Source organism: Ciconia boyciana, chromosome 2, assembly GCF_034638445.1.
Source record: "Ciconia boyciana chromosome 2, ASM3463844v1, whole genome shotgun sequence".
Lineage (NCBI taxonomy): Eukaryota > Metazoa > Chordata > Aves > Ciconiiformes > Ciconiidae > Ciconia > Ciconia boyciana.
In genome coordinates this window covers 124548-147698 of record NC_132935.1, presented here as the reverse complement: position 1 = coordinate 147698, position 23151 = coordinate 124548, and the positions used below count along the sequence as shown (strand labels likewise).

General features: G+C 44.2%; 1 protein-coding gene across 29 annotated transcripts in view; it reads left to right on the top strand.

The window, feature by feature from the left end:
• Positions 1-22750, top strand: part of SCRIB (scribble planar cell polarity protein) — a 122301-nt gene extending 99551 nt beyond the window's left edge. For 26 of the 29 annotated variants that reach the window (XM_072851654.1, XM_072851649.1, XM_072851648.1 and 23 more), the window contains 8 exons: positions 2712-2880; positions 4457-4546; positions 4857-5045; positions 9293-9457; positions 10136-10275; positions 10676-10713; positions 14433-14484; positions 20410-22749. In XM_072851654.1, the coding sequence (XP_072707755.1) occupies positions 2712-2880; positions 4457-4546; positions 4857-5045; positions 9293-9457; positions 10136-10275; positions 10676-10713; positions 14433-14484; positions 20410-20570 (1004 nt within the window). In that variant the 3' untranslated portion in view covers positions 20571-22749. Of the gene's footprint in view, positions 1-2711; positions 2881-4456; positions 4547-4856; positions 5046-9292; positions 9458-10135; positions 10276-10675; positions 10714-11579; positions 11655-14432; positions 14485-20409 lie in introns of all 29 variants that reach the window. The other 3 variants (XM_072851673.1, XM_072851650.1, XM_072851672.1) reach the window with 2 other exon arrangements.
• The last annotated feature ends 401 nt before the right edge of the window (positions 22751-23151 follow it).

Here is a 23151-nt window from a genome sequence, read left to right as displayed (position 1 = left end):
GTTGGTAAACACTTCAATACAATTTTAAAAAGCTGCTACAAATGATGATGTTTCTTTGTAAGCTGCCCAGGCTGATATGCAGCAACATGGGGGTTGCCCATGGCATCCTTACATAGTATCTGACAGCAGAGCTTTTATTGCTCAGTGTGCTGCTCTGATTTTGCACAGGGCTTGCAACAGGAGGGAAAATTAGTGCTATAGTTTTTCATGTAATTTCCTCCTGCTTGAGAGTTGTTTTAAAAGGTGATGAGGAACGATGTTAAGTGAAAAAAAGGGCTTCTACTGAAATCCTGTCCTGTTCCATAAGAAAATACAGCTGGAATTGGACTCCTGGCTTTGGGACCTGTGACTCTGTTGTTTCCAAAGATTATAATAGAATTTATCTTGTAAATTGCTGGGGCTTGGGGTTTGGTTTTTTTTTTTTCATTTTATAAATAGCTAGTCTTCTCTTTCCCACCTTCCCTCCTATATTCCTGTTCACAAACAGAGGCTGTTTGTGAATTTGTCCAGAGCATTCGAAACCTTCTCATTTTCACTTAGTAGTTCAGGAACGTGAATACATTTTAAGACAAAAGTAAGCTCATAAAAGATAGAAAGGAAGGTAAGAAAAAGAAATTGCAATTTGTCATTTTGGGTTTCTTCAATGCAATGTGGCCGAACAAATCACAGGTCCAACATAAGAAGTTATCTGGGTATGTCAGACTTTTACTGTTGGCTAAAAGAGAGACATAGGAGACGCAAAGATCAAGATACAAAGTATGGAAGGAGAAACTGTGGAGTAATGATGAGTTTCAAGCTTGCATTTCAGCTTGTTCCCAGATTTGCTAAGCGGGGTAGGTGAGGAGAAACATCACCTCTAATCAGGATACCTCTGAGTACTAGAATTTAAAAAAAAAAAAATTCCCTCTGGGGAAGAGAGATCCCATGGTGAAGATTGTTCAGATAATAAATTAAGTTTTAGCTTAGTCAGGATGAAACATCCCAATCAAATATCTCAAAGTGATAAGTTATACCCTCTGGATCTTTGCAATTCCAGCACTTACACAAAGATTTCTCTGCTTTGGGCTCCCACTGTTAGCAAACTGCAGCATTAGAAATTTCGCATATAGGCACACCTACTTGCACAAGTGTTCTGTTTGCATTTGTTTATTTTAAAAACATTACAGAGGCCAAGCAGCATTATTACTTTGCAGTTATGGTAGACAGGTCAGAATAGAATAGAATATTTCAGTTGGAAGGGACCTACAAAATCATCTAGTCCCAACTGCCTGACCTCTTCAGGGCTGCCTGAAAGTTAAAGCATGTTATTAAGGGCATTGTCCAAATGCCTCTTAAACACTGACAGGCATGGGGCATCGACCACATCTCTAGGGTTCCAGTGTTTGACCACGCTCTTGGTAAAGAAATGCTTCCTAATGTCAAGTCTGAACCTCCCCTGACGCAGCTTTGAATGTCCCAGGCGTCCTGTCCCTGGATCCCAGGGAGAAGAGATCAGCACCTCTCTCTCCACGTCCCCTCCTCAGGAAGCTGCAGAGAGCAATGAGGTTGCCCCTCAGCCTCCTTCTCTCCAAACTAGACAAACCCAGAGTGCTCAGCCGCTCCTCATAGGACATGCCTTCCAGCCCTGTCACCAGCTTTGTTGCCCTCCTCTGGACCCATTTGAGTACCTTAACATCCTTCTCAAATGGTGGGGCCCAGAACTGCCCACAGTACTCAAGGTGAGGCTGCATCAACACTAAATACAGCAGCATAATCCCCTCTCTTGACTGGCTGTGTTTGAGGCACCGCAGGATGCGCTTTGCCCTCTCGGCTGCCAGGGCACACTGCTGACTGATATAGAGCCTGCTGCCAACCAGCACCCCCAGATCCCTTTCTGCAGGGCTGCTCTCCAGCCACTCCTCTCCCAATTTATACTTGCGCCTGGCATTACTCTGTCCCAGGTCTGGAATCCAGAATTTGCTCTTGTTAAATTTCATGCTCTTGATGATTGCCTAATCCATCTGCGAGGCCTCATGTCCCTTGAGAGAATCAACAGCACCTCCCAGTGTGGTATCATCAACAAACCTGCTGATGGTGCATTCAACTCCTGCATCCAGATTGTTGATAAAAATATTGAACAGAACTGGCCCTAGAATTGAGCCCTGAGGAACACTGCTGGTGACTGTTCGCCTGCACAATACCTGCCTGCAGAGAGCAGCCTGCTCTCTGGCCCCTTTTGCCCCTGATCCTCTTGTGACCTATATGTCTGCCTGCCTAATGGTTCCCCCGGTCCACTGCCATGTGTGGAGGCCTGTCACCAGCACTCCAGGCTTTGGTCCCTCCAGGAGGCGACTGGGAAGATCGGACTCGACACATGTATGCATATTCCTAGGGCTGTCTACTCTGGGGAATGGGACAGAAGAGTCTGCACACAACTTCCAGTTTGAGGATGAGTACACTCAGCATGATGAACTGTTGGAAATCTGTTCTATAGAGTGTCCGGGAATGGAAGTTCAGTGAGTAAGGAAGGAGGGACTGAGGGAATGGTGTAGAGTTTGTTACATCTGAAGCATTAGTGGAGTGGAGGAGAAACAAAGGCATCCATGGAGAGGGTATGGACTTAAAAGAGCACAAACTTGCAGGAATGATGAGCGTAAGGACCTGCCTAGAGGTTGCATCCTTGTGGAAGTTTAGCAAGTGCTTTGTGGTATGAGTCTGTCTTATTTTGGCAGCTCGAAAACTGCAGCAGAAACGTACCCTTCTGTTGGAGGAAGAGGCAGAAGAGGATGAGATGATAAAACAAGTGCCTGAGATGAGCATGCAGTCCAGTGTCATCATTGAAGGAGTTGAGTACAAGATTGAGAGACTAAATGGAAGGAGCATCCAGGCTCCAGCAACTCGGTAAGACAAGACTGGTAGCTCAGTACCACCCACATGTGTCAGAAGTGTCCCAGTATCAATAATTTTCAGGGAATAGGGCTGGGCAGTATTTCTTCTTCAGCATAGAAATGGGCAGGTTTTTCCAACTTTTTCTTTTCAGAAGAATAGCTCCTTCAGCTGTGCACTTGGGTATGTAGAGATGTTGATTTTTGGAGACAGCTAATTCAAGATAAGCCCTGATGCTGAACCTAGGTTTGGCATTTTTTTAGGCTTTTGTTTCCTGGTTCTCCTGGACTTGTCCTCCAGGTTGCCTTGATGTTGTTTTTCTAATTCTTGGGCATAGAATTGGGGAATGAGAAAAGGCTTCTCGTAAGACTTCAGGTGAAAATAAGGTTGCAGTAGAATAAAGCTGAAGCTGTCCTTATACGACTCTCTCTTCTGAGTCTTTGGTACAGATATTCTTCTCTTCACACTTTTATTGTCAGTCTTACAGTGGCTGAAACCTGTCATTTTGAATCTCATTTCTCTCCATTGTTTCTGTCCAGTCTCTGCTGAGGAACTTCTCACATAATGAATGCACTGAGACCTTCCACCTCCTGTGCTGACAGGGCAACTGTAAGGAAGGACAGCAGCCAAATGCAAACCAGCTTCTTGGTTTGATGTGAAGGCCTATTTATCCCTACTGTTTTCATATTGAAATGTGGGAGGTTAGAGAACAGTAAGGCTGGATCCATCAGATTACTTTCAGTTGCTTATTGTTTATGCTTAAACAAAGGCAAGGCAGTGGAATAGATTGAATTTGTGTTTCTTGAAATATTTTTTGTCATGCTAGAACAGAAACTGAAATTTCATCAAAATAAACTTGAGCAGTAAAAATAAGGGCTCAGAGTCATGATAAACTTTCTCACTGCCAACTGAGCCACAATAACTGTGTGCATGTTCTTAACCTGTGGAAAACAGGCTTGTGTGACCTCCTTTCATTACAGGTCAAACTGAGTAGTATCTGCATGTGCCCAACTTAAGAGTGCAGATAGTAACTACAGCTCAGCTGATCTGAAGTTTGCAGTAATTTGGTTATGAGCATAAAGCCTCATTGTGTCAAGCAGTTGCGCATAGAGTGGCTACACTGAGAATCACTGTTCTGACATCACTCAGGATTTGTCCCTAGCCCAGATGTGCATCCACTTACAACCCAGGAGGGTCATCCTTTGTTAACATGCATGCATATCAGCAAAGGAAAAAGCTGGAAGCAGCCAGGCTGCCCATCACATAATGGCAGCTGGAAAGAGCCAGGCTAGAACTGTGCAAGAACTTGTTCAGCAAACACGATGCATTACATTTGAAGAGTGTGTCAGTGTTAGTGGATGGTTGACCTCCAAATGAAGAAAATGAGTTCTGATGTTAGAGAGCGTGAACATTTATGAAATCAACAAGGAAATGCTTGCAGCAATGGAGAAGGAGCTGTTGAGCAAAATCATTAAGGGTTGTGTCTTCAGCCTGAACTAGTTGTTGCTTTCTGGGGCTTGCACCTGTTCTGAACCTGTCTTGGGCATGCCAGCCTGTCGTACTGTTAGCTGACATGCTTGTTTTGCTCTAGGCCCTCTGAGGTCAATGAGAACAGCAACTCACAGAGGAATTCACTGGAAGAGGGAATCAAGCCTGAACAGAGAAGCAACTGTATGTCTGGGTAAGTGGATCAGCAATGTGTTTTGCCTAGGAGCTGCCAGATGATGGAGCAGATGGCTCCTCCTTTTTAGCAGACATAGGGTGTAAAAGGAAGGATTTTGTGGAGAAAGGGAAACTATGATTGGAATCAACTTCTTAAGAAAAACTCGCCTCTCTTATGTGTCCTTCTATCTCCAAAGGTGATGTCCTTGGATGTGGTACTAAACAGTGGATTGGGGGTGTCGGTCATCACCTTTTATCTTGAAAACAGGCAGATAAGAGTTGTGGTGGACCAGCCCAGCCTACCTCTCATTGTTTCTCTCTCTACCCAGGTTGAGTCCTTTATATCTTGGAGTAGGGGATCCAGTGGCACCTGTGCGGACAGCCAAAGCTGAACGGCGGCACCAGGAGCGATTGCGAATGCAGAGTCCTGAGCTTCTGAGTGGTCAAGAGAAGGAGCTTTCTCCAGCAGAACGTCGTGCTCTGGAGGCAGAGAAACGAGCAATGTGGAGGGCAGCACGGTGAGACAGAAGAACCTTCTCTTCACTAGGCTAGTTCAGGAAAAGGGGACCTGCTGCATGTCTTTTGGATTACATGGTATTAAAAACAGGGAATAAACAAGCCTTCCTAAGTCAGATGTTAGGGGAGGTTATATAGTATCTGTTCAAACAGTGCAAAGCATCCACTGCTTGGCTGAGCTCATCTGCTTCTGACAGCTACATGGGTGAGATGTCTCTTATATTTCAACAGCACTTGCACAATCATGAAGACAGTGGAGTTTTATAAAAAAAATAAACACCTTTATGTGATGCTGAATGTATTCCTTCCCTCTCAGCACACAGCTTCCCACCTCCTTTGTGATACATGAAAAAGATGATATTTATTGAAGCTGCAAGGTGACATATTCAAAATGAAAAATGGAAAGAGCATTTCACATAGCCAGTGTTGCTAGACTGGAAAACTTGCTGAAGCCATGAAATTAGCAAGATGAGGGCATTGTTATCCACACAAGCTGTTTCATCAGCTATGAAAGAGTGATTAAAAATTGTTTTGGAAGAAAGAGAATTTTCTGTCTCAGAACTTGAGACTTGAAGCTAGTCCAGCCATTTACTGTGTCATATAATTCCTTTCAAAAGTTAGTCAAACTGCTCCTATAACTAATTATAGTTTTCTTCCCATAATGTTCCTGTAGGAGGCATTCAAAGGACAATCTGAAACAGTCTCTTTTGGGGTTTGAATGAGAGCTTTTAGAGGAACAGGGCTGCTAGTGACTTCTCTTTGCCAGCCTGCTAGATAGGATGCTGGAGGGATTACCGTGAGTTGTGATACCACTTGGCAATTCCAGTGTTTGTGCTTAGACATGGATGATAATGGTGCTGTCGTCTTCTGGGGAGGCTCTGAGGATGAAGAAATATATCGTGGAATCCTCAGTGAGAGCTGGCTAATTATCTAGCGCTTTGAGGGTACAAAGCTTCCCATTGTTACTTGATCATGTAACAGATCTGCTTATGGTTTATTTAGAGCTGGACTAATGTTCCTAGTACCGGGGCTTTTGCCCTTCAAGAAAAACTTTCTTGGTATGCTCCAACTCTTTCCCTTGGATGAATCCTTTGCCTGGTCTGTCTCAGCTGGAATTTTTTTTCTGAAGCACTGCCTTAGTTTCACTGCACTGCCCTGTAATGTCAGAAAGCCAAACAGGTCACTGGAAAGCCTGTTTGTTATATGGAACCTTGATTTGGAAGAGATTGATGTCTGTCATCTTATAGCATATTTGTTAGACCTTTGAAGCTGGCAGCTTTTGAACCTTTGAGCAGCTTTTGGATCAGATGACCTCCAGAGGTCCCTTCCAACCTGCACTACTCTGTGAGTCTGTACTTAGTAATCTGTCCTTCCCCAGCTCCGCACTAATGGGGATGCCTGCATACAGGCACAGTGATAAGTCAGGATGTCAACAGAGTGTGTTCTGGCAGGATTGTTTCCACCCTGTGCTATTGTTTCATGTTCCAATACATGCTCCAAATAATGTCTGCTGCTCTGATTCACTGAATGTTCTGGTGTATTTGGCATCTCACACCTGTTATAGGTGATGCTGTTCCCATGGTTTCTGTGTCACAACTTTTCAGGTGGCATCATTTGCAAATGGAAGTTCTGTATTTTCACATTAAGCCAGGAACAACCTTTTTACAAAAATACAAGTGGAAGAGAATTTGTAAACAATGCCTGCCAAAACAGACACGTTGCCCTTGTGCTATAGGGCTAGAAGCTGCGTAGGTGTTGTGGAGCCAAATGTGCGCTTACACACCATTGCTCAGAAGAGGCTGGCTGGGACTGAGATGACCAGATCCAAATTCTTGCTCTGGCATATATTTCCTTATGATGTTGGACAGGTCACCGAGTCCCTTTGTGCTGCAGATGCACAGAGAGAGGACTGTAATAGCACTTCTCTGTCTCACAGGAAGGCTATGAGCGTTGAATACATCAAACACTGACTGTCAATATGATGCTGTGTAAGCACCACGGTGTTGTCAGGAGTAGACATCTTGCACAGAGTTGCTGCTCAGTCTTTGCACCTAAAAAAAAAAAAAAAGCTCTACTGTTGTTTTTGATCCAACAAAACAGAAGTTGTCTGTCAGGCTTCTCCTGAAAATCAACATCACTGTGCTTGGAGAGGCAGTGGAGACTGATCTGCCATCCCTTCCCAATTAGACATGCAGGATTTTCTCTCCCTCATGCCTCCACTTCCCATGCATATTTCCTCATACGATGGGGCAGGATTTATGAGGTAATGTCAGCTCTGATTCCTCCTGAGTCTAAGCATTAACATACCCAAGGAATGCTGTAATAAAAGCTTTGTTTAAGATGGGTGTAGAAAGGAGAAACATGACGTTGCCTGTGCAAACCTTTGAAAGCAAAGCCATTACAACGACATTGCTCATGTTACAGAATGTACACTACTTGCCTCAGGAGTCTGTGTTCTTCCATGAACTTGTTGCTGTTGCCAGCAGATAAAGAAATCTGAAAAATGCTGGGGGGGGCAGGATTTTTTTAGGTAGTTACATGATTTGCTCCTGTAACATTACTGTGCATCTGACTATGCTTTTGGGTTAGCTAGGATTTTGTTGAAATTGCTTAGGGCACAGTAAAAGTGCTTTTCTACACTGTAGAAGGGTTAGTGAGTGTTGAGTATAGTGGTTTTGCCCACTATGGGCAGGAGAGAGATCCCTGCATTCCAAGCCTTCAGTCTCTTCTCTTCTAAACACATTTTGTTCATGGAAAATGAACTAGTGAAGGGAGAGCCTTTTAGAGGTAAGAATACATGACAAGGAGAAGCTACTTGCAGCTGTCATGTTTTTCAGTTATCAGATCCAGTGTTACCATTTTTAAGTTCTGTAGGCCAGGTCCTCAGCTCCACTTCGCTTCTGATACCAAGGTGTAGCTTTTTATTCAGTTCTTAGAGAAGTGCCTGGCTGATTCCTTGGGTAGGGCTAAGGCCTTGCTTATTGTGGCATTGGCAGGAATCAGTCAGTCACCATAATGTGCTCCTTTTTGTAAGGCGAGGATGGACTGTTCCCAGCTACCACAGATCTCCCAGCATGATCTGGTCTTTGTAGGATCCCTCTTCTATAACTGCTAGAGCAGGCACAATGACATGATGGCAGCCAGGGCTCAGGTCTTATTTCCAGAGGCCCGCAGGCAGCACTACACATACTGTGTGGGAGGGAGGACTGTATTGCCCTGCACATGGTGCTGCAGCCTCACTAACCTGTATTTTCTTTAAGTGCATGCCACTGATTTTATTACTTTCTTTCTAATCTTCTATCTTCTGCTTCTTTCCAGTTCTGTGGTCTGTGTGCTGTCACTCGTGACCCCATCAGTTTGCACCTTCTTGGGCTTTCCTTTTTCTCCCTGCGTCATCAGTGCTCTGCCAGGACATGTGATGCACCCTCCCCTTCCCCGCCCCCCTGCCCAGCACACACCCTTATGCTCTGTTGGGACAAACACACTGGGGCCCATGCTACATGAGTGTTCTGGGCACACACAACTGCTGGCATTCGTGCCATAGGAAGAGTGTGATTAAGAAGGTACAGGCACATATCGAGGGGGGCAGGTGTCCAGCAACAGCTATATGCATCTTGGCAGTTTTCGTACCCTGCACATGCTATTGTACAGATGCACTCACCTCTTCAATTGCATGTGTTCCAGGGCCTGTGGCAAATAGACGTTTTGTAATGTGCTTGTCCATTTTGCTTCCCCTTTTCTTGTGGTCAGAGGTGCATGCTAACCTAATGCAAGGCTAAGGTGGTCAGATAGACATATGCAAATGTACAGTAAGAGACTATCAAATGTGTGCACGCACGCTCACTCGTGCCCTGTACTCCCTCAGTCTGCTTCACATGTACACACATACACACTTCTTTGTAACTACCTCCTGGGCCTTTTCCATTGGTCTGCTGGGTGTTTCTAGTCCTCTCCTCCTAGCCCGTAAGGAGGGCAGTCTCTAGATGCTGAGGCTCTGAAGGCTAATGCTTCTGGGCACATCATCCCAGATTGCCCTCTGGAGGTTCCTGCTTCTTCTGCAGCAGTTGGTGTTGGACAGGATCAGATATAGGAGCCTGTTTTAATCAAGGCTACCCCTATATCAGACCCATATTTCTCCTTGCCAGGGTGTGTTCCTGTATCTGTTTCTTTCTTTCCCTGCGCTTGTCCGCTGCGATGTTCATCACCATCATCTCCTCTTCCTCCTCCTCTTCCTCCTCCTCCTCCTCAGATCCTCAGCTCTTGAAGACAGTATTAAACAGTACGAGCAGGATCTGGCCAGGAAGCTGTACCAGTCCCGACAGTGGGCACCTGCTCCCGGGGCCAGGCCAGCTCAGATGTCTAGTCCAATGCAGAGTCACGCCTCAAGAAACCCTGGGTCAGGAAGCCAATCCAGGTGTGCACAGTCCCCTCCCTGCCAGCTGCATGCTCAACAGTCCTGTCTGTATCCCTACATCCTAATGCAGTGCTCCCAGCCTGTGGCCTGCTAGGGGTAGGGAGGAAATTTTAGTGGTTGCCTGGTGTTCATTTCCCTGAGGTCCCACAGACTACGGGCAGTTGTCTCAATGAGAATGAGGGGGCATGCTGGGTCTGTTTGATTGGGAGAAGGGAGCAGACGTTTCTGAGGGCTGAGCCCACTTTTTCTTAGCTATTTCATAATCTCCTGATGGCTGAAGAGGGTTAAGATGCAACACACTGAGTGCACAGAGGAGAGCACAGATGAGAACTGATCCTACTCATTTGAGCCCCTGCAGTTCCTCTCCCAGCTTGGGTTGCTCTCCCATCGTATATGGCACCTCTGGAAAGGCCTGCAGCTTCTCAGTGCATTGATGCTTAGCTCTAGGCTCTGTCTGTTCAACACATATGATGGCATGTGTGTTTCAGGCTGACAGCAAACCAAGCTGTTCTCCTCTCCTGCTTTGAAAGTCTGTCTGCCTCAGGGAACCAAGGGTGCTTAATTTCTGCACTCAGCCTGTGGACTGTGGTCTGGCTGCTGGGTGCAGAAGGCAGCATTATCTCTTATCAAGAAGGCAATGTCTGATGTCTTTTTCTCCCTCCCTCATTTCTGAGGCAGGATGAAATCACTTGAACAGGATGCTCTTAAAGCCCAAATGGTTATTGCCAAGTCCAAGGAGGGGAAAAAGCGCAGCACACTGGAGCAGCTGGCAGAGTCACCTTCACCTGTTCCTACCCCATCACCAACACCACTGGAAGGTACTGTATAGCTATCTCTCTCTCTGACGAAAAAAGTTAATGCTTCTCTAGCTTAACTTGCTTGAAAGCAGACTTGTTGAAAGCAATTTCCTCCTTCAGTCTAGATTGGAAGGTCCTTTGGGGCATATGCCATCTCTCAGCATAGGGGATGGGCCTGATCTATAGAAAATGTGAGAGAACATCTGACGTATGGTTCCAGGGAACCAGAACAGAAATAAAATCAGCATTATGACTTTTTAAAAAAACAACACAGAGGCATTTGTTCTGAGAAGGCAGTGTCTTTCCTAAGCGTAGTCTTTTATCACACTTAAATGCTGCTAAATGGAAGGGGCAGATTCAGGGAAGTGTTGCATATAATACAGACATTCACTAAATAGTGCTTTTCTGTCATCTTTTGCAGATTGCAGTCCCAGGAACGTCACTTCACCAGGAAGGCTGGTATGACATACTTCTGCTTGCTTTTGTTATCTCGGCTATAATCCTGGGATTTCTGGGTTACTCAGTTTGGGTGTGGACTGTGCATCTGGGCCATGGGTTCCTTACTTAAAAACTTAAGCCAGGACTGGCTGCATGATATACAGAATTGTGAAGAGGGCACAGTGGATGGAACTGTGCCATACCCATTGCTAGAGGCATCTCCCTGTTTTTGCAACTACAATGTAACATCTGTTTTCTGTTTCCCTGTTTTATTATTTCATCCTTTTCTTGGTTCTTCATCTCCATGTTCAGAAAGCCTTTCACTTCAGAGACCTTGGCCTCTTGTTTCCTCAACAGCATAAAACTGAGAACATCAGCTGAAATCAGCATTTTCCTTTTTCTAAGCACTGTATAAATGCAACAGGGCATTGTCGCAGAGAACTGTCAAAATTAGTAAGACAGACAAATGGAAGAGTGGGAGCAGCTGCACAGAGCGGGGACCTGGTTTTGCCCAAAGTCACACAATACAGCCAACTCTGGATTGGAATCCTGACTGTGCTACAGCTATCGGGAATCTTGCCACCAATTTTCCCACGAAAATAGGTTTCCTACCTAACTTGGTGTGCATGTGCGTTTTACTGGAGCACATAATGTTTTCTCTGCAACTTGGAACCCCTGTCCTGACACCAGAACAGCTAAAAAGACAAGGTCCCAGAGATGCCTCATTTTCAGAGGCTGTATCCAGGCGCTCTTGGCACTAACTGAGAATGACGCTCTGCTTCTGCTTTTATCTCTGTATAGATTGCTCAGCTTGCTGCTGATTTTCAATCTGTTTCTCTCCCCTTACTCTCTCTTCTCTGTTTCTTCTCTTTTGCTGTCCCTTCTAGTCCATGTCTGAAAAGAAGTTTGACTACCGGGAATTTGCTGCTATTCCTTCCTCCAAACCTGTTTACGAAATCCAGGTATAAACTGCATGCTGAACCATCTGTTAGATTGGTTAGAGCTTGATTTGATGGAAATGCCTGCACATGAAGTGATGACCTTCAGAGCAGAGGTTGAATGATTTGAGGAAGTCCTCTTCAAAGGCCTTGTGTGGGAGGCAATGACAACCAGCCATGCTGTATAACTGAGGGTTTATTGGAGACTTCAGTCAAGTGGAATTGTGAAAAAGTTGGTCCAGATGGTTTTAAAATTAATGACAAAAGCTTTGCAAATATAAAGCAGCTACATCTTCACCTTAATTGATCCTGAAATATTTTTAAGTGAAGGATGAGAACTAAAAGGGAAGAACAAACTATAGAAATGATTGCCAACAAATTGTAAATTGGAGCAAATGTTAACTTCAAACTGGAATGTATCCAGCATCCTACCCAAGAAGCAGCTGTGGTGACAATTCTCATATCTGTAACTCTGCTGTAGATGAACTGTGAAGTAATCACGTGGTAAGAGAACACCAAGTTTTGAGGGTGAGGAGGTTCTCCTTCCTAAAAGAACCTCATTTCATTTAAGCTGCTTTGTCATAGAATCACAGAATGGTTGAGGTTGGAAGGGACCTCTGGAGGTCATCTTGTCGGACCCCCCTGCTCAAGCAGGGCCACCTAGAGCCAGTTGCCCGGGACTGTGAACTGCCTTTCTCTTACTGTCTGGGTTAGTCATTTAACTGATTGCATTTGTGATTTGAACAGATACTGTATGTCTGTAATTTTTTTTTTTAAGGTTTTTTTTTTTTAAGGTTTTTTTTTTAGTTTTCTATGAAGACAATGAAGCAGATACCTGCAGTTATGTTTGTGTTGTGTGGAGAGCTAGCAAGTACTGACAGGTTGGGCTTTAACTTGCTGTCATGACACAGAGATCCCAGGTCCAAGGTGTCATCCCCAAAGCCAGACTGACTTTAGCAGAGTTGCAGTTTGAGGATTAAAGATGTCCCTGCTCTTGCAGGGGGGTTGGACTAGGTGACCTGTAAAGGTCCCTTCCAGTCCAAAGCATTCTATGATTCTATGATTCTCAGGCAGTTATACATTATTTGATGCATATTCTTGGCTGACTGCTTTCACTGGTGGTATTGCTCAGCCCTTGGTAGTCACTCATCTTTTTCTCTAAGAATCACTTCCCTTTTGGGGTGCGCACCTGTCCAAGTGAGTTAGAGGGCTGGCCACTCAAGACCCAGTGGCAGCTCTGGACCACCCTAGTTTCCCCAAGCCTCTGCTGAGGCCACTGTGCAGCACTGGGTCTTCATGCAGCTGAGAAGGTGCCTCCAAAGGAGGCTACACCTCCAAATCATCAGGCAGTTCCTCTGGCCCTCTGTCAGCAGTGCAGTAATTAAGAGACTGTATTTCTTCCTGGCCATAGTCGCACAACTATGTCACTCACTTTGGATCAGTGCAGTGCTATTTGGCTGGGCTGTGTTCCTCAGCAATGCATGCCAAAGTCATCACAGCCCCCTGTGCTCTGCTCTCTGCTGTTCATGAAGAGCATGACTTCTACCATATGTTTGCTTTGTTTCTAAAGCACTAAATGGGCTGAGATCATCTCCCCCTCTTTCCTGCCTCCTCCAGTTTTGCTGCTTGCACAAAATAGGCAAGTCTACATGGAAATGAGGGCTTCTTGCATTCTCACAGCTGTGAAACTTCCCTAATGCTTTCCACATAAGTGTATAGAGCCGCCATCCTTTGTCCTACAACTAAAGAAAAATTAAGCTACTCCTCACTTGTGCTCTTGAGCTGAGCAAGAAGACCCCTAAAAGATAGATTTTGATCAGTAGTGGCCAGAACTTTCAGATGAGTTTGGCATTATTAAACTTGCTGAATACTGAGCTCTTCTGAGACCCTATCCTTACATTCGTATAGCTCAGAGAAGTGTTGAGCTCAGTGTAAGTATTGTGTACAAACCTAGAAAGACTAGTAGAAGTAACAAATGCAGCCACTTTTGAAGTAAACAGAATACCTCAACAGAATACTTTGACCTTTCTATCCTTGAAGCACTATATACAGCTAGATTAAATTCTCTATTTCAGCAAAATAAGTAGGGCTTGGGACGTTTATGCCTGTCCCCAGAGTAGTGCTGATTTTCAAGCCACCTCAAGTTCATTACCATGAGCAAAGTTGTTTTCTCATGGTGGTGTCACTCTGGTCTGATGAGCTACAGGCAGCTCAGGTTGTTGGAATGATCTTCATTTTGTGAAGGCTTTAAAATTAGGAGGAACTGGTGGAGTTTCACAATTACCACTTAGCCAGTTCTCTAAAGCTGTCTCTGCCATCTGTTGGGATGTAACTGCTTCCTATCCCACATCAGTTCTCTACCCACACCTGAATATAAAGAAGAAAGTTGATTTTGCCTAAGAAGCCAGGCCTGGGAACAGTGCAGATGCAGAATTAGGATCCAGGACTCTCCAGGAAATGTAGCTCATGTCTTTGCTCTCCTCCCATGTTTCTACTCATTTTCTATAGTCTTTATGCTTTCTGCCTTTCATGTCGCTTCCTATCCTCTCCTCCTTACGCACACAAAGTAAAAGGAGGAGAGCTCTGATGGGCAGACACACACCTCATCCTGCAATTCAGGCAATGGGCTGCTTGACTTTAATGTTGTAATGCGCATTCACTGAGGGTCATGCCCCAGCTGCTCTATTGCCAGCGCTTTTGAGGGCAAAAGGTTCTCTGTAGTGTGTTGGAAAGCTGGAGGTGGGCAATTACCTGGCACTAGTGTTACAGAGGTGGATGTTCATGTCTTCTGTTCTCTTCCAGTCACCTGATGCAGCTGATGACCTCAGATACATAGATGACAGAAATAACTCAGGTAAGCTCATGGCCAAAGGAGTCATCTTTGTACTACTTGCTTCCCACCACGGTTCTACAGGGTTCCCCTTTGCCTGCTTGTGGAATCAACCCTGAGGACTTCAACTTCTTGCTGCTTGAAGCAATGTCCTATTTTGTCCATTCTAGAATGAAACCTCCAAACTCGCCACATTCAGTTTTGGGTAGGATATTTGCATTGTGCTTTAGCAATGGCTAATTTGCTGAGAATGGTGTGTAATAAGCATGCCGAGTTTTTTTCCGGTTTTGTGTTCTGGAGTAAAGAGTGGTAGTAGAATGTGAGTAGGAAGTTTTGGCCTCTGTCACCTGCTGTAAGTGGATAAAATCCATTGTTCAGGGTCTGCCTTGTGCCCCTTCTGCTAGAGCAAAGAAGCTTGCTGCCTGCAGCAGGCAGCTGCAGATAAATTCATCCTGGTTTAAGACTTGAGAGCATTTGGGTGCTTGAGTACCCAGGCGACTCCCCAAGTCTACGCTTGTGGATCTTTGTGCACGGTCACCTAAATAGTAATTAAAGCTTTGACTGCTGTATCTCTTCAAGCTGTCCTAGCTATGGTATGTCTTTCTGTCCCCAACTGTAATAAAGAGGCTCAAACTATCTCCCACTTCATTCTAGGTGGCTGTAGTAGTCGTGTGGAGCTCAGCAGGGCCTGCCTGCTCCTTAGTAGTACTTTTGTTTCCTTCAACAGTTGATGCTGGTTTTGGTTTTCTTCTACCTGTTTTGCAGCTGTTTTTCCCCCCCTTTATTTTACACAAGGAACAGTTTCTCTCTCAGTTTTGTCTTGGCAACGCTCTCTGAGTAAAGGCTGCACTCCAGACAGCTGATCCACGTATGGGCCATTTCCAGAAGGAGGTTCTGCTGCAGAGATACTCAAGAAAAACTTACTTTCCTGAGAACAACATCTGTTGTTCATCCCTTGGAGTAAACCTCTCAACCCTGGGTTATTCCCTTGAGGTAGTCCATTCAGTCAGTGTACCTAACTAGGAGGTCACTGAAGGGTCGGGAAATAATCAGCAATTGCTTAGGGGCTTCAGACCTCACTATTGCCCGTCATTGGTCTGTTGGGCCCTCAAATAGAATAAAAGCCATAAAGAAAAGTGTGTGGTGCTCTGTCAAGAGTTTTTTAACCCAGTCCTTACTCATTAAGTAATCCTTAAGTCACCACTGTATGAGGCTCTGATGTGTGTGAGGCACCAAAAAAATGCAGGTTTTCCAAAATCAGTTTGGAAGGATAGCAGATGAAGATGCAACTAAGCTCTTTTGGTATGGGACAAAGCTCTCAAGGCTTTTTTAGATTTTGTTTTTTTCCCCCCATCTCATTCTTCCAGGCAGTGTAGCATTCCAGCCAACATACAGATTTTTGTTTTTATTTTTACATAGATTTTGGCAAGTTATATCATCTGTATGAGGAATTTTAAAATATCCTCCTTTTCTGCATCAGTTCCAGCCTCCTGCTAGGCCTGCTTTTGTCTCTTTTCGGATATTCTTCTCAGAACATGTGGAGAAAATATTTGGAATAAAATATTTCTCTGGGAAAATATGTGAGAATTGCAGTGACTTTTACTTGCATTTTTATTTACCATAAAAGGAAAAGGAGAGGAAACCAGTTACCAAAGGAGTATATGCTGAACTAGTTCAAAACAACACTGTGTGTGTGCATTCTCCTCCTGCCCCCTGCCCCCCCCCCAGCTTCATTTGCAGCTCCCAGCATGTCAGGCACCAATTTGACATATCCTATCAGGCCTTTCATTTCTGTGTGTATTAAATACAGCTTTAAAGAGATCTAATTGCTACATTTAGTGACACCTTTTCTCTGTACACCTCTACACACACTGGGATTTTAATCAGAATTATCCTTGATCATGGAATTATGGCTTTTTGATCATATGGTAAACTCATAAGCAGTGCCTAAACTATATGCTAGAAAAGCATTATAACATAAACTCCAAGGATATCTTACTGCTGACTGCAGGAAAGCATTAGCATATCTCTCTTCTGAACATCTTTCAAAGCACACCATTTTCTTCTTGTCCATTGCAGATGGGGTCTAAGAAATAGTTCTTTCCATTCTCAGGTCTGACTTCATGGTCATCGTCTTTTAAATGTGTTTTAAAACATTCCAAGGTTTTCAAGAGGCCATGAAGTTATTGAACTACATAATAGCATTTTTAGGGTGGAGCCATGCTATGTGTTTGCTCTATGACATAACTTTTCCGGATCACTTAGAGCCAGAGTCTTCTGCTTTCCAATCTTACAACCATAAGGTTTCAGAAATACACCCTTGATAACTTTGTATTGCACTTACATCATGGCTTAACCCCAGCCAGCAACTAAGCACCACACAGTCACTCACTCACTCCACCCTGGTGGGATGGGGGAGAGAATCAGAAGAGTAATAGTGAGAAAATTCATGGGTTGAGATAAAGACAGTTTAATAGGTAAAGCAAAAGCCACACACGCAAGCAAAGCAAAGGAAGGAATTCATTCACTCCTTCCCATCAGCAGGCAGGTGTTCAGCCATCTCCAGGAAAGCAGGGCTCCATCACACGTAACAGTTACTTGGGAAGACAAACACCATCACTCCGAACGTGCCCCCCCTTCCTCCTTCTTCCCTCAGCTTTATATGCTGAGCATGATGTCATATGGTGTGGAATATCCCTTTGGTCAGTTGGGGTGAGCTGTCCCGGCTGTGTCGCCTCCCAACTTCTTGTTCACCCCCAGTCTACTCACTGGTGGGGTGGTGTGAGGAGCAGAAAAGGCCTTGACTCTGTGTAAGCACTGCTCAGCAGTAACTAAAATACCCCTGTATTATCAACACTGTTTCCAGCACAAATCCAAAACATAGCCCCATACTAGCTACTATGAAGAAAATTAACTCTATCCCAGCCAAAACCAGCACAACTTATTACTGGATACCTACTTATGGTATGCAAGAAACTACTTTTGTCCTCACATTCTTTGTCTGCTTGGGATGTCTAATGTCTACAGCAACTTACACAGCAAAGGTATCTTTTTCCTTCCTGTCTTATACTGGACTAATCACTACTGTACTAGTTTTGTCTAGGACTCAGCTCAGCAGCTCATATACACATAGGAATGAAAGATGCTCTCTCCACCTTCTTGTATTGTTAATTTATCCCCATACAGTCTTTTTAGCCACATCTCTACTCCAAAGGCTTGCATCCACCCTTTTGTTCTCCAGACTTCCATTTTACAGATTCTTTCCCACCAAAATGGCAAAATTTCACAAAACTAGAATCTCTAGGTTCATACTAGTTGCAATGCCTGTGTTCTTTTCCAGTATTTTCTGATTTCTCTCATAGGATAGGAAGCATGTAAGGGAGGCTTGTACTGGTTCAGAATATACCGGTATCCTGTTTGGCTGGAAGTGAGTTCTTAGGGAAAGAAACAGAGTGAATGAGCTTGCAGAGAAGCATATTCTCAATTTTCTGTAATCACCTATTAACTAGGGATGTCTTGAGCCAGGTATTGTATCTAGATCATCATGATTGGAATGATCTTCTATAAAATTGTCTACATTTTTTTTAATCTTTCATGATTCTTTGTGGCATTGAGTTCCATAATTAGGCATTTTGTTTACTTTATTTCTGTTTCTTGATAATTTCCTTGGGTCTTCTGGGATGCAGTGAATGACTGTCTTATTCACTCTTTCTATACCATTCATGTAGGCCAGTATTGTATCAGTTATCTTTCTTCCAGGCTGAAGAATCCTAGTTCTTCTTTGTGGGAATCGTTCCCACACCCCTCTGGACCTTTTTAATTTCATCTGTGCCATTTTTAAGGTAGATAAGGAGAGCAGGGCTGCATGCAGTATTGCAAATGTAGGTATATGATGAGTTTATGCAGTGGCAGAAGGTCTTCTATATGTTCTCCCATCTTTTCCGATATCTAATCCTCAAAAGTGAAATGGTATTGCTGAGAAGTGTGCTAGTGTTTTCAGAAAGCTCCCCCTAATGACTACAGAATCCTAATCTCATTTTAAGGATGTTGCATTTTATATGCAACTGGAATTATATTACTTTTATTGAGCTTAAGCATCATGCAATAGCATAAAAATAAACTTACTAAGTCAGCACGAGGTTCTGGCTAGTCCAATATTGTGTCTGATGTGAGCCATGGGGAATGCCAAGAAAAGAGCATAAAAGAAGAAAAGCATAAAGTGTTTCCTTCCAGAGTACTACTCCAGGCTACAACAGTCTGTGTTTTATCACTTTCTAAGCCAGAGGCCTTTAATTTTAGAGTTGTTTATTTCTTTCTTGAATGTATTCACATTTGCAGTAAATTTCACCTTCCACATCATTTCCCAGTCAACTCTGTAAAATCCTAATACCCTTTTTTGTAGTTGAGTTTCATTTGACCACACTGATATACAGCTTGGTGTCATCAGCAGTTTCTCTCAATACAGTCTTCATCGCTTCTACTCCTTCTCATTAGTTACCAAATACTGACCCTAATACAGATAGCTGCTCTATGTTGTGATAGCAGGTAATATGTTCCTGCACTTTTTCTGTGTTTTACTGCTTATTTACCCACTAAAGGATGTGCCTTCTTATCCCATGGCAGCTTGTTTTCCTTAAGAGCTTTGGCTGAGGAACAATCAAAAGTTTTTTTAAAAGTTCGGTATGCTGTGTTGAGATCACTTAACTTGCATGTTTGATGGCTCCTTTGGCAAATTCTAGTCTAAGAGGGTCTAAAAGGAATGACTTCCCTCTAAGCCACATTGATTTCCTCCCCCACACCACCCCCCCACTTGGATTTTTATCTGCATGTGCCCATGCCTTTCTTTTATACCTCTTTGCCTTGTTTGGAAGTCAGTCATCTGCTTACCAATCCCAGTATCCTTTCAAGATGTCAGATCTGTCGCCTACATTCATTTGGTTCCAAGGCCTTTTCAAACAACAGGTTAATGCTACGGTTAATAGTTCAGGAAGGATTCTGAATTATAACAACTACTCATGCTCTAACAAGGGGGATATTGCATCTTGGAGTCTGGCTGTAGAGCAGAGGGTGGGCCACTGGCTGCAGCTCAGCACACTGTGCACCTTTGATCTGATATATCTTCACAGACTTCTGTATTTGAGGTTCTCTGCTACGTTCAAAGACTTCAGAGTGGCTTCCCAGGAGCCAATTTGCACTTGAAGGGAAAGATCTGTGGTTTTGTGGAACTTTTTCCTTTTTACACAAGTATCTCACAATAGTTGCTCAAGCCAAATTATTGCAAAGGGCAGATGTTCCAGGTGTACGTCAAAGTACGTCAGATAAGCCCTACCAGCTCCTTTCAGGAGGGTAAGGAGCCTCTCTAACAGCAGTGTACTTCAGATGCAGAACACATCCTAAAAGGCCTGAGACCAAGTTAACTGAGAGTCTGCCCTGCCAGACTATCTTTCCTGGTGAGTTCCTTTAGTGAGGGACCCAAGTCACAGACTAAATTTGCAGAAAGGACTTAGTCATGTAACTTCAACATTAAGCAAGGCCAAAATGCTCACCTCTCTCATTAGCTACGGCATATCATACTGGCGGTCACACTGCTCTTTAGTGCTGTTCTATTGAAACTAGTGAAATGCTTGGGGCACTAGCATAGACCTGAGTCCTTTCAGTATACTTGATTTTTCCTAAGTCTTGGCACCTCCAATGATTTTCAGTGAATTGTGGGTGTTAGGGGCAGGTGTCTTCTCACGCATGTGACTTCCTTCCCAGAATCCACAGTAGTCAGTACATGAGCTACAGATCACCTAAAAGTTCTGGGCACTGGATTACTGTAAATCACTAAGACTTCAGTGCTGTCTCAAATTCAGCACCTGGGTATACCCTTATGTCTACGTTAACTGTATAACTGTAAGCTTAACCTAGCATTTTCTCTTAAAACCTTAACTTTTCTTGTCTACACAGTTCCCCAGGAGCAGGATGGGCAGCCAGAGGAAGAGGAAATGTTAGTAACATGTGATTCATCAACACCTACTTCATCAGCACTTGAAGAAATGGCCCTGTACAGCAGCAAACGCAAGCTCCGACACAGCCGGCGCAGTTTGGAGGCTGCTGTCCCTACGTAGAAGATCTGATGCACCTGGGCAATGGAATAGCCCAGCACAGGGCTTTTGAGCTTCCCGAGCTCCAGGGACAGCACTGGACTGCCCACACTGCTGCCTCCTGGACTCTGGATGGGAACTGAGCACCCCAGGGAGCATTGTGGTCAACTAACTTCCTTTAAGGCTGTGAACCGCCCTCTTTTCTCACCCAATAATGCACTGGGGCACGTCCTAAACAAAATGGGACAACACTAGACTTATTGATGGCAAATTGAGAGGAGGTGTGGGTAGGACAGTGGGCAGCTGCAGCTTGTTAGCCTGTAAATATTGTGTGTGGGGGAAGGGTAGGACAGAGGGAAGATATGAGTGTGAGAGTGTGTTGGGCTCCAGCTGTTATTTCCTCAACTTGGATTTTTTTAGTGGTTAATATGGGAGCTTCTACGCTGGTATGAATTAGAAGGAAGGTCCAGCCTGCCTTTGCTCCTATTTAATTTCCAGTCTTTTGCCAAAAAGCATCTCCTTCCACCTCCCACACTGTGTCACCTCACTTTCTTTTGGGAGTATGTGGAAATGGGTAGCTTGGAGGCAAAAAAAAAAAAGAAAAAGAAAAAAAGGAATTTCAGTGAAGTGCCTCCCTCTGACACTGACACCTATGTGCTCAAGCAAAGATGACTGAATAAGCAGGAGCCTGTGCCAGCTCTGTGCCACTTGCCTCTGTGAGCGCAGCAGTCTATCCCATGTAGGAAACTGCTCCTGCCAGTATTCTGTGCTATTCTGGGAGACAGGTGCCTACCTAGATGTACACATAATTCTGTGTGTATATCTCGTGCATGCAGTGTGAGCCACTCTACAAGCACACTGTACTGAGTGTCAGAGGAGGCCAGGTATCTGTCTTCTGTCAGCACCATGACTGAATTGGTGAACTGGGGCAGAAATGAGAAAGGAGCCTAACAGCTGTAGCAAGAGTATAGCAGTGTGCATGTGTGACAGCAATAGAGAGCAGAATAGTTGGGGATTAGGATACGGTGGCAGAGATAGGAGGTGTAACCAGCAGATAAGATAGTGGGTTAGGATTCAGGAAATGGGGAAGGGTAGGAAGTGGCATTGCTGGGGTCAGGTTAGGAGTAATGGGGTCTTACAGGTAGGAGGATACTAGTGGGTGAGTCCACTATGTTGCCCGCTAGCTGTGAAATGAAATGTGACGTTACAGGGGTGCCCAGTGTGGGGCTCTCAAGGAGCACCTGCCAGGCAGGGAGCACAATGAAGTAGGATCGTCTGGCCTATGCCTTGCAATAACTACACAATTCTACTCTCTGCCAACTTGTTGGCTGGAGGCCCCTTTCCATGTAGAACAGGGGAAACACATGCTTGCCCATGCAAGAGGAAAAAAATGAAAATGAAAAAGGAGCAGGGGTGTGATTCCTGTTTTCCATGAGTGGAACAAGGGCTGTGAACAGATTCTGTATCACGTGAGCTCTGCAGATGTGGAGGAGACAGATGCTGCTTATAGCTCTGAAATCAGTCTCTGCTGCCCACTGCTGAAGTAAACCATCCCCTTTTTTTTTTTTTTTTTTTTTTTTTTTTTTTAATGCCTCTAATAGGGAGAAAGGCATCTGAGCTTGGCAGTAATCTGATCTGTCTACCCTAATACATTGGTGCTCTCTGCTGAACCCCTCCAGCAGTAAGACCAGAGTTGGACCTTAAGCCTTTCAGTGACTCGAAGTGGCTTGGGAGCGACAGGCACTTCTGCGTGTATATTTGCTGAATGAAAGAACTGGATGCAGTTTCTTTTAGTTGAGAATCTCCCTTCATGCCAAAATCCAGTGGATCATTTTAACTGACTTCGTATGTGTTAATTTTACAGAGCTTTGAAGGGGGAACTCTGATAATCTCAAACTGCAGCTATGGCTGCTTCCATCATCAGCAATTTGAGCTTTTCCTTTTTAAATCTAATTTTAGCATTTGCTTTTTAACAACAGCAATTTTGGAAACAATCCTGGATTGGTTTTGGTGACTAACTTGTGATTCTTTTTTTCTTTCCCTTTGCGGTACCTGGTGCCAGGCTCTGGGTTCTCTCCCATTCTCTCCTGAGAGACTCTGAGGGAAAATTAGCGCATCAAGACTGTAACTAGTGAAATTTGTACAACCAAAGAAATCTATTTTGTGGTTCAAGGATAATAAAGTTTACTTTACATTTTAGAACCTTTAGTTAATGTGGTTTGCCCTGTGTGAAGTCTGCAATTTCTGTATCAACACTTTGGTTCTTATTATTAGTCACCCTATAATCTAGCAAACATGCTAGTGATTTGCCTGCTTTTGTGTGCAGGAATTAATGATCACCTAAATCAATGCCAGTAGCAGGAATATCAAGATAAGCACGTGCTACTCCTATAAATTTGGTAGGAAACTGGCATCTATGCTAAAAGGGGAGGAAGAGAACCTAAACCAGTAACTATTAGCTCCATCTTTATGTAGTTTGAAAGGGGTGCCTTATTTTGGAAGTAGCAGATTCACTCTTGGAGGGGAGGGAGTGGCATAGAAGTTTCTGCTCCAGAGAAGCTGTAGTAGTGGGGAGAGGAAGTGGGGACAAACAGGTGAGATGATA